Source organism: Panthera leo, chromosome B4, assembly GCF_018350215.1.
Source record: "Panthera leo isolate Ple1 chromosome B4, P.leo_Ple1_pat1.1, whole genome shotgun sequence".
Taxonomy (NCBI): Eukaryota; Metazoa; Chordata; class Mammalia; order Carnivora; family Felidae; genus Panthera; species Panthera leo.
Window position 1 is genome coordinate 132462859 of NC_056685.1, and position 14000 is coordinate 132476858.

The following is a 14000-nucleotide window of genomic DNA, read 5'->3' on the forward strand; positions in this document are numbered from 1 at the left end:
TTAGAATATATTTTAGATGTCCCATATTTCTTCAAAATAATCAGGAATTTATTTTAGCGCTTCGTTGGTAATTGTTGGAACTGAGCAATGGGTACACGGAGCCCTTACGCTGTCTTCTCAAATAAGTATAAAGCAAAATGAAAGCGTCTCTAAAAACAAATAAACGTTAAAAAAATTTTTTTAAGTTTAAAAATAAATAAAAAATAAAAATCCTACTTGAAAGGCTGTCTTAATAAATTGAAAGGATACATAGAAGATGAAAAATATCAAATTTATTTTCCAAATACAACCAAAGTATGCATTTGAATTCACTTTGCAATAAACATTAGCAATAAAAACACCTGTCCCATGTCCCACCTGTCTCAGCTTAACCCCCCAACCAATGGTGGCAGCCACAGGAAGGGAAAGATTGCTGGTCCTTTGTTTGCAGAATCTGAAACCTGGCACAAGAGCAGACAGAACAGCAACCCCAGGCTCTGAAGGCCTTCTTACCACCTGCTCATCCAAAAGCTCTGGAAGAGCCATTTGCAGCCTGAGGTCTTGCCACAGCTTCCACTAACGCTTAATATATTTTGAGGTAAAGTCCAGGGTGTGGAAGAAAGAAATTCTCTTCAGTGTCAAATGAAAAACAGTTTGTAGCTGAATCTGAAAATCTTATCAAAGGTGATGCTTTTTCCTCTTTAAAAAAGAAACCACCCAAATGAGTTTAGTGGTTTGAAAGAGATTTGTTAATAAGCCTGACAAGGAAAAATCCAACCACCACCCCATTTTTGCCAGAAGGATGAGAATCTACAAAAGGCTAACTTAGGTCTTCGGGAGGTGGAACCACATGAGTTCTACCGACAGGGGCTCTCGGGCTTGTTACATGTGATCTGAGGTCCCCTCGGAAGACTGGGGAAGCTGGGAAGACTTTAGCTGCAGGCTATTCCCACTCATGCTCACCAGATGCCTATTGATGACGTTAAGTTCTCTTATCACAGTGCTCAGGTCTTCGTGTAGTTTCACTATGGCATTTTTCACCTCCCCTAGGAGAGTTTTAATGGAATCGTTTGTTTCGGGCTCCCCCGGCAGGCCGGCAGGTGTCTGAAAACTCAGACAGGACACAGAGGTGACGTGGTCTGCCCTGGGGGTGGAAGACTCTGCCCAATTACTGGCAGAAGCAGGACTTGTCTGCTCTTTAGCAGACTCGGAGTTATCCGGAAGACTCTCCAGCAGATGGAGGTTGTCGTCCTCCTCTTCATCAGAAGACGCTTGGTCCCTAGGAGCAAAGGGGTGGTGAGCCCTGGCCGTCTTATCTTCATCTTTAAAGGAGGCGGAAGAAGACCGTTGCTGGGCCAGAGACCAGAAGGAAGGTCCCGCCAAAATGCGGGGTAGAAGATGAACAGACTTCTCCGGAGAGGCTGAGTCGGGAGACGGCATGGATAAAGTAGAAAAGGAGGACGTTCCTTCAGAGGTGGTTGAAACTACAAGGGAGAGAGAGATTATGCAACATACAAACGAGAGTAATGGCTAAAATAATTTTTCAATGTAAAATCCCCATCTGCAAGGTCTCAACATAAATATACTACTGACAGTGTCATATGCTAAATAGTCATCATAAGCCTAGATAAACCCGAAGCAGGAAGCAGAGAAAATCTAAGGAGGTATTATATACCAACAATGCCATGGAAATGAAACGAACATGGAAGTATCAATAGTCACCTTGACTGTGAACCGTGCCTGATGTACTTTCACACCACACTTACCAGAGAGAGCAGAAAAGTAAAGTATTACACCCTGTTCTACTGGCTGGTGGCATTTTAAGTTGGCATTTAAAGCAGAAAGTCTGAGAAAGCTGTAACTTAGATTCCTTCATCCTTTTTTTTTTTTGTCCCCTACAGAGACTATTATGGTAAAATGAACAACCAACTACAAGTACCTAAAAGCTGTCAAACGAATCTTTTTCTCTAACTGTTCAAATACGGTCAAAACTGAACTCCAGCCCACCTGAGATCTGGGACACTTGAGCACACATACGGAATTTTTTTTTTTTTTTTTCACCAAGAAACAGTAAGTAAAATCAAAAGCATTCTAAACCAGTTTTCTGTAAAATATTTGATAACATTTAATTCCCTTTCAGACAAAATCATACTCATTGCTTTTTGTGCACTTCATCTTAAATCGTTATTTCCCGGGGCGCCTGGGTGGCTCAGTCGGTTAAGCGGCCGACTTCGGCTCAGGTCATGATCTCACGGTCCGTGAGTTCGAGCCCTGCGTCGGGCTCTGTGCTGACGGCTCAGAGCCTGGAGCCTGTTTCGGATTCTGTGTCTCCCTCTCTCTGCCCCTCCCCTGTTCATGCTCTGTCTCTCTCTGTCTCAAAAATAAATAAACGTTAAAAAAAATAATAACAAATAAAAAATAAATCGTTATTTCCCAAACTGTGTTCTGAGGAACGCTGTGTTCCTGGAGATGTACAAAGAGGTTTTGTGAAAACAGTATTTCAAAGTCAAGTAAGACCAGGCGATTGCATGTCGTGCCTCTCGTTAGGAGGTTAACAACGAACATTAGCACATTTAAAGTTCTGAGAAGTCGTACACTTATTCAAGGGTTTTCCAAACTTTCTTGGACACAACTTTCTCTTGTCTTCTTGGAGTATCTATTTACATTCATGCGTGCATTAGGTGGTACGGGTTGGCAGAATTCGGTTTCTAAAGTCTTTTTTAATTTTTTTTTTTTTTCAACGTTTTTTATTTATTTTTGGGAGAGAGACAGAGCATGAACGGGGGAGGGGCAGAGAGAGAGAGGGAGACACAGAATCGGAAGCAGGCTCCAGGCTCCGAGCCATCAGCCCAGAGCCTGACGCGGGGCTCGAACTCACGGACCGCGAGATCGTGACCTGGCTGAAGTCGGACGCTTAACCGACTGCGCCACCCAGGCGCCCCTCGGTTTCTAAAGTCTTGCAGCTAACTCTAGACTTGCTACTTTCACATAAAAAAAAAAAAGCTGAAGTCATAGAAAGGGAAATTACCGCTAAGCACACATGACTTCTTATCTTTCTATATTATTTTATTTGCTTAGAGATGCATGTCCCTTTAAGCGAAATTGAACCTCTCCTGTAAAAAACATGGCTGGGGCAGGCGGCTTCTATTTTCTGCTTCAAAGCTCTCTGAGGGCTATCTCCGTCCAGTTTTTAGGAAAAATTCCAATCACAAGACATTTTGGGGGTGACATGAGTATTCTCAGCCGATGTAGCAGCAGGACACGAAAAGGAAAATAGGGACTTCAGCGGCACATGGTCAAGGCAAGACAAGCGCACAGAAGAATCTAGGTCAGCCTTATCCTGACGTTCTGTCCTTGGGTTGAAGAGAGGGCATGGTGGTGACGGGCACGCTAAGGGTGAGAGAGCCTCCACACGTGTGCGTCCTGAGTCACGCCGCTGCTCTGCTCTGGGTGTGCTCTGTTTGGGTCACAGCTGTCACCTGACATGGCCCCGCACCATCCTCCCGTGTTGGCCCTCCCGTTTCCATATCCCAAGTCTTTCTCTTTCTGGGTTTACCCTCACCTGGGGATAGCACCTTCTCCAGCAGGTCACTGAAAAAGGGTAACACAGTTACGTTAGTCACATGGACGCGATGTGATTACCTGGTTTAATTTTATGCCAGCGGTTCTCAAAGCGGGTGCCTGGGTGGCTTAGTTGGTTGAGCGTCTGACTTCCGCTCAGGTCATGATCTCGCGGTACGTGAGTTCAAGCCCCACATGGGGCTCGCTGCTCTCAGCACAGAGCCCGCTTTGGATCCTCTGTCCCCCTCTCTCCCTCTGCCCCTCCCCTCTCTCCAAAATAAGTAAAACATTAACAACAACAAAGTGCGCCCCCTGAACAAGCAGCAGCAGCACCTGGGAATTTGTTGGAAATAAAGTTCTTGGGCCCCATCTCTCTAAATCAGAAACTGGGACTGTGCCCAGGACATTGAGTTTTAACAAGCCTCCAAGTGTGTCTGATGCCTGCTAACGTCTGAGAATCACTGTTTTCTGCTGTGTGTCCACCTTTCTTTCGCTTTGTAGCTACAACTGCTGACTGAATAGCTTATCATTGTTTACAGTTTGGTAGCTTTGATTCACGGGCTTTTGCTCATAAAAAGCCACTTCAACTCTAATTGCTGCGCACCAATTTACTTTTGTTTCCAAACACGCCACAGCTGTACGAGACACTTCAACGCTGCACTCCAGGGTGCCTCTCCTGCCCATTTCGTCACCCTGCTCCCACTCACTGCGGAAGGTACTGGACTATCTTGTTAACGGCCATCCTCTTCTTACAGTGCACCCACCAGAGCTGGAGCCAGCCGCGATAAATGGCTGAATTTAAACGATCTCCCCGGGTGATATATGCACGCCAATTAATGCTGCACTTGCTTAAAAATAGCGCCGATAAAGCGATTCCAAATGCGGATGTGTTATCTCTGACTTTTTATGCTCGTGAAAACATCAGGCCCCTTAATTATTATATTGCAACTCGAAATTTAAAAAGCATTTAGAAGAACTGCGCTGCAAAAATATCATGACGAATACATTCCTAGAAATATTTTTAAACTCTCTTCGCCTGGAGTTGCAAATGTAAATTTTTCTGTTAGCAGTAGGTCCTTGTTCAGCTAAACACTTCAAACTGTTCACTGTAAAACAGGAGCTTTTTATTCTTCTCTTTCAGTTTTCCTATCTGATACATAACGACTGTTAAGTTACCTGTACATATGAATTAAAACATTCTGATTTTAGGGGCGCCTGGGTGGCTCAGTCGGTTGGGCGTCCGACTTCGGTTCAGGTCATGATCTCACGGTTTGTGAGTTCGAGCCCCGCGTCGGGCTCCGTGCTGACAGCTCAGAGCCTGGAGCCTGTTTCGGATTCTGTATCTCCCTCTCTTTCTGCCCCTCCCCCACTTGTGCTCTGCCTCTCAAAAATAAATCAATGTAAAAGAAAAAACTAAAAAAAAAATTCTGATTTTGTTCTGTGTTGTAGAAAGTAACAAATGTCCGTAGTAATATTATTTGTACTAGCTAAAAAGACGAAACAACTCAAATATCCATCAGCTGATGGACAGATACATAAAATGTGTTTAAACAGCGGAGTATTACTCAGCCATAAGGAGAGAAGTACTGATTCATGCGACAACGTGGATGAACCCTGGAAACGCTGTGCTACGTCAAAGAAGCCAGACACGAGAGGCACATAGTGTATGATTCCGTAACATGAAACGTCCAGAGTAGGCAAATGCACAGAGGCAGAAAGTACATCACTGCTTAGGAGGAAGCGCTCGGGCGGAGGAAGGAATGGGGAGTGACTGCTAATGGATACGGGACTTTTTGGGGTAATGAAAATATCCTGGAATTAGTGGTGATGATGGCGCAATTCTGAGAATATACGAAAAGTACTGAATCGTACACTTTAATAGGGTGCATTTTCTGGTGCGTGAATTAGATCTTGTACTTAAAAAAATTTTTTTTGATGTTTATTTTTTTTTTTTTTGAAAGAGAGAGAGAGAGAGAGTACGAACAGGGGAGGGGCAGAGAGAGAATCCCGAGCAGGTCCTGAACTGTCAGCACAGAGCCCAACACGGGGCTCAAACCCACGAACCATGAGATCATGACCTGAACCGAAGTTGGACACTTAACAGACCGAGCCACCCTGGCGTCCCAATCTCGTACTTTTAAAAGTACAATATTTGAAAATTTATTGTCATGATTATCAAGGAGTTACATGAAAAGAAACAGATTTAGGAATAACATAGGATTCGAGAGAAATGCTAATGACTCTGCCTCTAATCACTGATGTTAAACTGTTATTGGGATGACTGGACGATTGGATTAATGCTGAGTCTTCTCACTTACCTACGAAGTATAAATTTGGCTCCCTGAATGTAAAAAATCAAATCAGTGTGTCTTTTTGTCTGCACGAAGGCAGGCAGGAGCTGTACAGCTGGAGGTGTTGCTGGGTCCACAGAACCACCACTACTGAAACCCATGGTACAAAAATGGAATCAATGAGATATAAACAAAGGACAGAGCCAGTGAGAACGCTCACCACTAGCCCAGCATGAGAACATATGGATTTTTTTTTCCTACCCCCAAAATTAGAAAGAAAAGTCCAGGGCAGTCTAACACACTTACCCAAACTATGGCTCACGGATATAATGATCTGGCTTCTGTGTATCTTCTATCTTCTTTTTTTCTTTTTGGTATGCATGACAAATGATCTAATGACCTAAAGGAATAGTTTGACCTAGACATAAAGAACTTAAAATTTAAACGGAGGAAGAGAAGGAATGGACTGTTCTAGGAACAGAGTTACTCAGTATCAAAAGGTCAAACGAGGTTGCTGCAAATCCATCATTCGGTGAAAATATTAGAATGAGAATATTAACCTATATTAGGTGGCTGAGATCTGTTACACCGTGAGGGTGCAAGTATTTTTAAGTTTACCAAGCTCGTCATCTCCAAAGAGTTTTGTAACACCAGACCTGGACCCTTCATATAAACAAATACTTCTTAAAACAATAAAATAGAAAAAAAAAAAACACCCCAGAAAGTAGACAGTGTCGTGTCTATCTTCCTTCACCCAGCGTCCACGGAGACCAGCCATCGATCCTGCCTCATCGTTTCCTGAATTCCTCAACCGCAAGTTACCTGCAGCCATTCCTTTGAGCTGCCCTACTCTGAAATCTTGCTTTCCAAGATTACTTTCCTTCTTGATTCCTTCCAGCCTTCTCATTCCCTTTAATGCATCTACACTTTGGCCTCATCGAGACATCAGGTCCGATCATCTTTTTATTTTCTCGTTATCCATCACCTGAACCACTTTCTTGCTCCCCTCCGCTCCCCCCCACTGCCATGGTTTCTGCTTTATCTGCTGCTAATTCCTAATCCAGGAGTCAGGCAGACCTTTTCTGTCACGGACCAAATGGTAAATATTTTAGGCTTTACGGGACATACCGTCTCTATTACAACTTCTCAGCTCTGCTGTTGTAGCACAAAAGCAACCAAAGACTACATGGGAGCCAGTTAGTATGGTTGTGTTCCAATAAAATTGTATTTGCAGAAACAGGGGGTGACCACATTTGGCCTCAAAGCTATGGTTTGCAAATTCCTGTCCAAATCCTATTTCAATTCAAATATGCTTTCTCATTCCTACCCCCAGGCTGCTCAGCGCTCTTGGAGGAAGCACAGATCCTGCAAATTAGGACCCCCACAAATTCTGGCTCTGTCGCTCCATTGTACCAGAGTCTTATCAGCATCTTCTTCCATTCTCTAGAGTGGCTATTCCTAAATCTCAGCAGACCTTTCACCGCCTTTATACCACTTCCCCTCAGTCTGGGCAGGTGACCTCAGACGATAAGATATGGAGGCCACAACATACAACGTGCGGCACGTGAAGGCTCAATACATCTTAATTACTAAAACCCACCAAACCCATCCCTCACACTCTGACACATCCCTTCCCCTCCTTCCTTACGGGCGCTCAGGGTAAGGTGAGTATCTTTCTGTTCTGGATTCTAGCCCACTTGCCCCTGACTGTGCCCCATCTCAGGCTAGCCGCCCCCCCTCTCCCCCACCTCACCTGCTCTGCTCTCCAATCTCCCACTTGGTTTCCTTGCCGGCAACAGCCCCCGACGAGCTCCCCGCCCCAGCTTCACCCCCCTCCACATCAATCCTCCACACTGCCCCCACCATAGAAATCAGTAATTTTTCTAAAACACATTCAAAAAGCCACTCACGTGGCTTAAAACCTTTAGTGACTTGCATTCTCTTCAAACTGAAGTCCAAACTTCTTAACCTGGCACACACAGCTCTTCGTCATCCGTCCTGGCATAATTTTCCAGTGCTTTCTTCCATTATTTCTTCACGCACACTCTCCATGGCTGCTTCACTAAGTTGCTTTTGATTCACTTGTTGAACGTTGGGTACCTACTGTGTGTAAGGCACTGTGGTCGGTGCTGGGGCTTCAATAACCAACAGGCAGACGTGGTCCCTCCCTCAGGAAGGCGCCATCCCACTCGGGGAGTGGGGGAGACATCAGACAAGTTCACGGATATGCAATCACATCCCACTCGAATGGCGGTACGTGCTAGAAGGATAATTACGGGCACCAAGACAACACAGAGTGGGAGGGGGATCTGAAGTAATCAAGGGGGTCAGGGAAGCCTGTGGAAGCAACGTTTGAGCTGAGCCCTGAAGGAGGAGTGCAGCGGGGAAGGGCTGGGTGGGAAGCGTTCCGGTCTGAGGGAACAACAGCACCAAGCTGGTGAAGCGATTTGGTTTACTTGACAAGCGGAAGCATCACCAGGCTGCGGGGAGAGGCAGAAGCGAGACCGCGCAGGGCAGTGGAAGGCTAGTGACCTTCAGGAACAGGGCGACAGTCCGAGAGGTCTGCCGTCTCAGCGGGGAGCAGCAGTCGTCAGGTCCTCTGGCTGCTCTGGGGAGAATGAACTGGAGCTCCCTAGGATCTCTTTGGTCCGTCCCAGCTGGGCTCTATTCCTCAGCCTGCAAGGCCCTTTCTGGAAGGACAGGAGTTTTCTTGCTCCTGAGAATAAGCAAGGAACTCCTGGGTCCTTTTGGAAATAACCGGAGTGGATGTGGAGAGTTGGGAGGGGGCTGGGGGCTCGGAGCTCTAAAAGCAGAACTAAAGGGACGCCTGGGTGGCTCAGTCGGTTGAGCATCCGACTTCGGCTCAGGTCATGATCTCGCGGTCTGTGAGTTCGAGCCCCGTGTCGGGCTCTGTGCTGACAGCTCGGAGCCTGGAGCCTGCTTCGGATTCTGTCTCTCCCTCTCTCTCTGCCCCTAACCCACTCGCATTCTGTCTCTGTCTCTCTCAAAAATAAATAAACATTAAATCAATAAATAAAAGCAGAACTAAAAACATGGAAACTGGGGGTGCCTGGGTGGCTCAGTCGGTTAAGCGTCTGATTTCGGCTCAGGTCATGATCTCACGGTTCGTGGGTTCGAGCCCCACGTCAGGCTCTGTGCTGACAGCTTGGAGCCTGGGGCCTGCTTCGAATTCTGTGTCTCTCTCTCTCTCTCTGCCCCTCCCCCAGTTGTTCTCTCTCTCTCTCTCTCTCTCTCTCAAAAATCAACATTAAAAACAAAAACAAAAACACGGACACTGGAGTAAAAATAGCAAACTTTTCTACGGCACTGGCCAGGTCCAGATTCTACCCTGAGCACCTGATGTTTGCGAATTCAGGGACCCCCTCCAGCGGCCCCATTCCGTAGATGAAGACAGCGCCACGCAGAGGCCACGCAGCCAGTGGCTGGGCTGAGATTATGAACCCAGGCAGTGTGATCCCAGAACCTGAGCCGCTAACAACTATGCAATCCAGCCATTCTTTGTCCTCTGTTGTGATATATATTACATCTACTGTTTTAAAACAAAATACAGTAGGAAAAGTTTGCTTTAAACAGTCACATGCATTTTAAGAGTGAGAATAAAAATAAAATATACTGCGTTTTATATTTACCCACGTATTTTAGGATTGCCCACATGACTTCCCAGCTCCTCTGCCAGTACCAAAGCTCTCTTTTGATAACCTCAGGCCATGTGACTGAACAGTGCCCTCAGGGCCTTAATTTTGGCTACTGTATTTTTCAGCTCTGGAACTTTCGTTTCATTCATTCATTCTTTTTTAAAAAAATCTTTTAATGTTTATTATATACTTTTGAGAGAGAGAAAGAGAGAGCATGAAGGGGGGAGGGGGAGAGAGAGAGGGAGACACAGAATCAGAAGCAGGCTCCAGGTTCCGAGCCATCAGCACAGAGCCCGACACAGGGCTCGAACCCACGGACCGCAAGATCACGACCTGAGCCGAAGTCAGACGCTCAACCAACTGAGCCACCCAGGGGCCCCTCGTTTCATTCTTTCTTCACAGATACTTGCATTCTGGTGAAATTCTCCATCCTTCCCTCTGTGCTCTTGATCATATTAATCACAGCTATTTTAAAGTACTTATCTTACAATGTCAGTATCTAGCTTCTCTGTGGTTCTGCTTCTGTTGTCTGTTTTTCTCGTGTATTTTAAAAGCCAAAAACTTTGCATGAGAAATTATAGGAGCTCTTAAGCAAGGGCTTCATTGTCTTCTAGAAGACAGATGGAACGCAGTACAATCCCTTTGCTCCACTTGGAGCTGGGTTTCGGCATTTGTGAGGGCTGTTCTAGTTCTGGTCTGTTCTCGCCCCTAGATGGGAGTTGTGATGCCTGGGGCGTAGCCTGTCGCAGGTCCCAGCTGAGAGCACGCAGTACTCACCAGAGCCACTCCAGTTTGGCAGACCCCGAGCTCCACCCTCTGTCTGTCTCCCAGTGCCGTGAGATGATGAGAACCTTTGCCCTCTAGAAGCTGCCTCCCCCTTAGCTTCTTGGCATCACATCCCTAACGTGTGCAACTTAGCAGGGGGCAGATATTTCAGTAAGAAATTGCACAAAGACTTCGGGGCTTTCTCCTCTGTGACTTCCTCTCTTCTGGCATGTTCGCCCCTGGAGTCCCTGCCACCAGGGATGCCCCAAACTCCAATCCTATCTCTCAAGCTCAGTAAACAGTGGAGAGCCCAGGCCTCTGATTTTCCCTCAGTTTCCATCATCCTGCTCTGCGAATAGGCAAGTGATCCATGGTGGGAAAACTGAGATGAATGCAGGGCCAACTACAAGTAAACTAGTTTCCTGCTTTGCTCACATCATTTCTGACACCAAATGTGGGTTCTGCACACCAAGGATTTCTCTAATTCTCTGAGGACACTAACTGGGTGTCCTATAATTTAACTCCATTCTGGCACTACCCAGAGTTAGTGCAAACACCACAGATGAGAGGCCCAATCCCTCAAGACCGTCCCCCACTTCAGTTGCCACTCACAAGTCTAGGCCTCACATATTTCTGACCTGCCGGGTATAAATGGAGGGATCCCATGATCCCCTCCTCGGGGCTGGTAATTTGCTACAACGGCTCACGGAACTCAGGAAAGTGCTTTGCTTCCTATTACTAGTTTGTTAGGAAGGATACAACTCAGGAACAGCCAAATGGAAAGATGCACTGGACAAGGTATGGGGAAGGGCCCAGAGCTTCCATGCCCTCTCTGGGTGCACCAACCTCCCAGAAACTTCACGTGTTCGCCAACGTGGAGGCTCTCTAAACCCCACTGTCTGGGGATTTTTATGGAGGTTCCGTTACAGAGACATGACTGATCAAATCATTGGCCATTGGTGATGAACTCAACTTCCCTAGAGGTCAGTGGGTGGGGCTGAAAGTTCCAGCCCTCCACTGGCCTGATTGGTTACTCTGGCAATGAGCCCCCATTCTCCAAGACGCACCTCAACATAAACCCAGGTATGGAAGGAAGGGGTTTATTACAAATAACAAAAAGACTCTTCTCACTCCTATCACTCAGGAAATTCCAAGGGTTTTTAGGGAGCTCAGTGCCGGGAACCAGGGATGAAGACCTAATATATATATTTCATATTATATCACAGTGTCACAGTCCCCTTCCTAGGATCTTGACCCATCATGTGTTTTCTACCTCGGTTGTTTTACAGGACTTCAAACCAGCTTTTAATAGTTTTCCAGCTTTAACCAGTATTTTCGGTGGGAGAGTTAGAACAATACTATCTACTTCATTATAAATGGAAGCAAAAGTCCTCCTTGCTCACTGGCTTTAGAGGAACTTCCAGCTAATTTTTATAATTAAGTATGCTTGGTACACAGGCAGTGGCCAAAACTATTTTCAATGATCTTTCTGTGGTATTTGTGAAAGAAATGAACTCATAGTAACAACATCCCGGGGGACAGCCACGCACACAAACCGTCACAGTCATTGTAACCGGTACTGATTGGTTTCCACATCAACAGTCTCCGCAGAACAGTTAATTTGGTGACAGAAGTAAGAATCAGTTTATTTTTAGGCTATTCGATCCCCTAAAATTCTGGAAAGTGCAGCAAGGGGACTGTGCTATCATTCACTGACCTTACTAACACCAAAGTAAATTTCTTTAGCCTCAACATGTTGGCTTCCATTGTTTGTACTTTTGACCTGAGATTGAGGCAGTTTAGAGTATTTATATTAAAAGCTTTATATTTATATGAGTTAGTAAGCATTATTGTACATAAGAACCAATAAAACGACTCAGTCTTGGAAAAGCGCACAAACAACTTATTCTTTTACTAATTAACTTTAAAGAAGAAAGCATAATTACGACGTAGGCTTTGGTAACTGATAGCCAACAATCTGGATTCCCAATTGGCTTTCTCCTTTACCATCAAGGCCCAAGAATACTGCAACCCTTTTAGTGTTTTATAGGACAGAATAAAGAAGAGATTCCCCGCCATTTTTTTTTTTTTTTTGGCAATCAGTACACAATACTTTAAAAAAAGGCCGCGTACGCACACACATACACACATCAATATACATAATAACTCATTCCTTTTTATAAAGTGTCTTCATAGGTAACCTAAATGCCTAACAGGAAGCTCTTATTTAATGCTAGTTCTTTCTAATTTACTCGGAATCAGAATTGCTCAGAACTTGTGCTTCAACAAGTACTTGAGACCCCCAGGGATGAACTGCCTTTCAGCTCTTTAAGAAAAGGGGTGCTTTTTCCCAACTGAGAAGTCCCTCTCTCTGGCTTGTATGTTTTAACGCCACTGGATGCAGAGTGAAAGAAGGGAACCAGAAACAGAGACAGAAAGCACAGAAAAATAACAGAAGAACACTTCAGAAGAGCTGTGTGTGTGTGTGTGTGTGTGTGTGTGTGCGCGCGCGCGTGCATGTGCGTGCACGCAGACTCACCCCATGTGGTTACAGTCTTGAGGTTTTCCTCATCCATGTGAACAATGCTGGATTGTGCTGGCTTCTGGCAGTCCTTATTGCTTACCATCTCCTTCACCGGGTCAAATGTTTTGAATGAAGGAGAGACATAGAGCGTCTCCACAGAGGCCTGGTCACAGAAAGTAGAATCTGACTTTGACATCCTTAAATTAGGGCTGACGAACTCTTCCTTATTCGATGACCAAAACGATGGTGAGGTTGTCAATGTGTCAAAGCTTTCTGCAGCGGACTGCTTTTCCAGAGGCATTTGCAAAGGGCTTTCGGTTATGGTATTTGTGATGGTACTGCTGTCTGGTTTCTTGTCCAAACTCACATTTGTCTGCAGAGACGGGCTTTCTTCTGAGGGGGTAGGCACAGCGTCTGTAAAATAACAAGTAAGAACCATGATCAAAAAATACAACTGAAAACACTCTGTTTCAAATCCGTTGCAATTTTATTTCTTTTTTCTTTTCCTTTAAAAAAAAATTTTTTTTTACGTTTATTTATTTTTGAGACAGAGAGAGACAGAGCATGAACGGGGGAGGGGCAGAGAGAGAGGGAGACACAGAATCGGAAACAGGCTCCAGGCTCCGAGCCATCGGCCCAGAGCCCGACGCGGGGCTCGAACTCACGGACCGTGAGATCGTGACCTGAGCTGAAGTCGGACGCCCAACCGACTGAGCCACCCAGGCGCCCCTCTTTTCCTTTTTTTAAAGTAAGCTCTACACCACGCATGTGGCTTGAACTCATGACTCTGAGATCAAGAGCCACATGCTCCACGGATGGAGCCAGCCGGGTGCCCCCAAATCCTTTGTAATTTTAATAATGGATTTTTTTTTTTTTTAATTTGAGAGAGAAAGAGAGAGCAAGCAGGAGAAGGGGTCTGGGTAGGGGGAGAGAGAGAGAGAGAGAGAGAGAGAGAATCTTAAGCAGGCTCCACATTTGCCTGTCATGGGCTCGATCTCTAACCCTGGGATCATGATCTGAGCTGAAATCAAGAGTTGGATGCTCAACTGACTGAGCCACCCAGGCGCTCCTAAATCGGATTTTTTGATGCTATAACAGGATTCTCTATTTAGTTGTTTCTACTTTCTTACTATATTTCTCTTCTGCCTATATAAAGTATACCCCAGCTATTACTGATGCATTAGTCATTTGGTGGCCGCTTCTCTCTCTCTCTCTCCTCACTGA

At 45.5% G+C, this 14000-nt stretch overlaps 1 protein-coding gene across 7 annotated transcripts in view; it reads right to left on the reverse strand.

The window, feature by feature from the left end:
• Window positions 1-250: 250 nt before the first annotated feature.
• Window positions 251-14000, reverse strand: part of ENTHD1 (ENTH domain containing 1) — a 105115-nt gene continuing 91365 nt past the window's right edge. For all 7 annotated transcript variants that reach the window (XM_042947870.1, XM_042947867.1, XM_042947866.1 and 4 more), the window contains 2 exons: window positions 12792-13190; window positions 251-1463 (listed from right to left, as the gene is read on the reverse strand). In XM_042947870.1, the coding sequence (XP_042803804.1) occupies window positions 862-1463; window positions 12792-13190 (1001 nt within the window). In that variant the 3' untranslated portion in view covers window positions 251-861. The remainder of the gene's footprint in view (window positions 1464-12791; window positions 13191-14000) is intronic.